We start from the raw sequence: 356 nt of genomic DNA, 5'->3' as shown, positions 1-356 counted from the left end.
CAGCTGCGGCGTCTCCGTCGGCAGCAAGACTTACAGCAGCAGCTGCGTGACAGCAGCCGCAGCAGCAGCAGCAAACTGCTGCAGCTTGCTGCGCATGCAGACACATCTATGGCAGACACAGACGAAGAGGAGACAGATGGAGACAGAAAAAAAGAAAAGGCGCAGGCGCTGCTTCTCTCTCTCTTCACGCAGCAGGTTAGGCTCGCTGCTGCTGCTGCTGCTGCTGCTGCTGCTGCTGCTGCTGCTGTTGCTGCTGTTGGTGCCGCTGTTGCTGCTGCTGCTGCTGCTGCTTCTGCTGCATGAGGAAGCCACTTACTCGTCTAGCACAGCAAGTACTGCTCTTATGCTGCTCCATA

The 356-nt window shown here is 57.6% G+C and overlaps 1 protein-coding gene across 1 annotated transcript in view; it reads left to right on the top strand.

Annotated features, from left to right (window-relative positions):
• The window catches only part of EMH_0013650 (uncharacterized protein), a gene marked incomplete at both ends in the record, with an annotated part of 2790 nt that overhangs the window by 1193 nt on the left and 1241 nt on the right, over positions 1-356 (top strand). Inside the window, one exon of the mRNA XM_013499887.1 lies at positions 25-195. Coding sequence (XP_013355341.1) covers positions 25-195 — 171 coding nt within the window. The remainder of the gene's footprint in view (positions 1-24; positions 196-356) is intronic.

Source organism: Eimeria mitis, genomic scaffold (assembly GCF_000499745.2).
Source record: "Eimeria mitis Houghton genomic scaffold, Emh_scaff479, whole genome shotgun sequence".
NCBI lineage: Eukaryota > Apicomplexa > Conoidasida > Eucoccidiorida > Eimeriidae > Eimeria > Eimeria mitis.
This window is presented reverse-complemented; position numbering and strand designations above follow the sequence as displayed.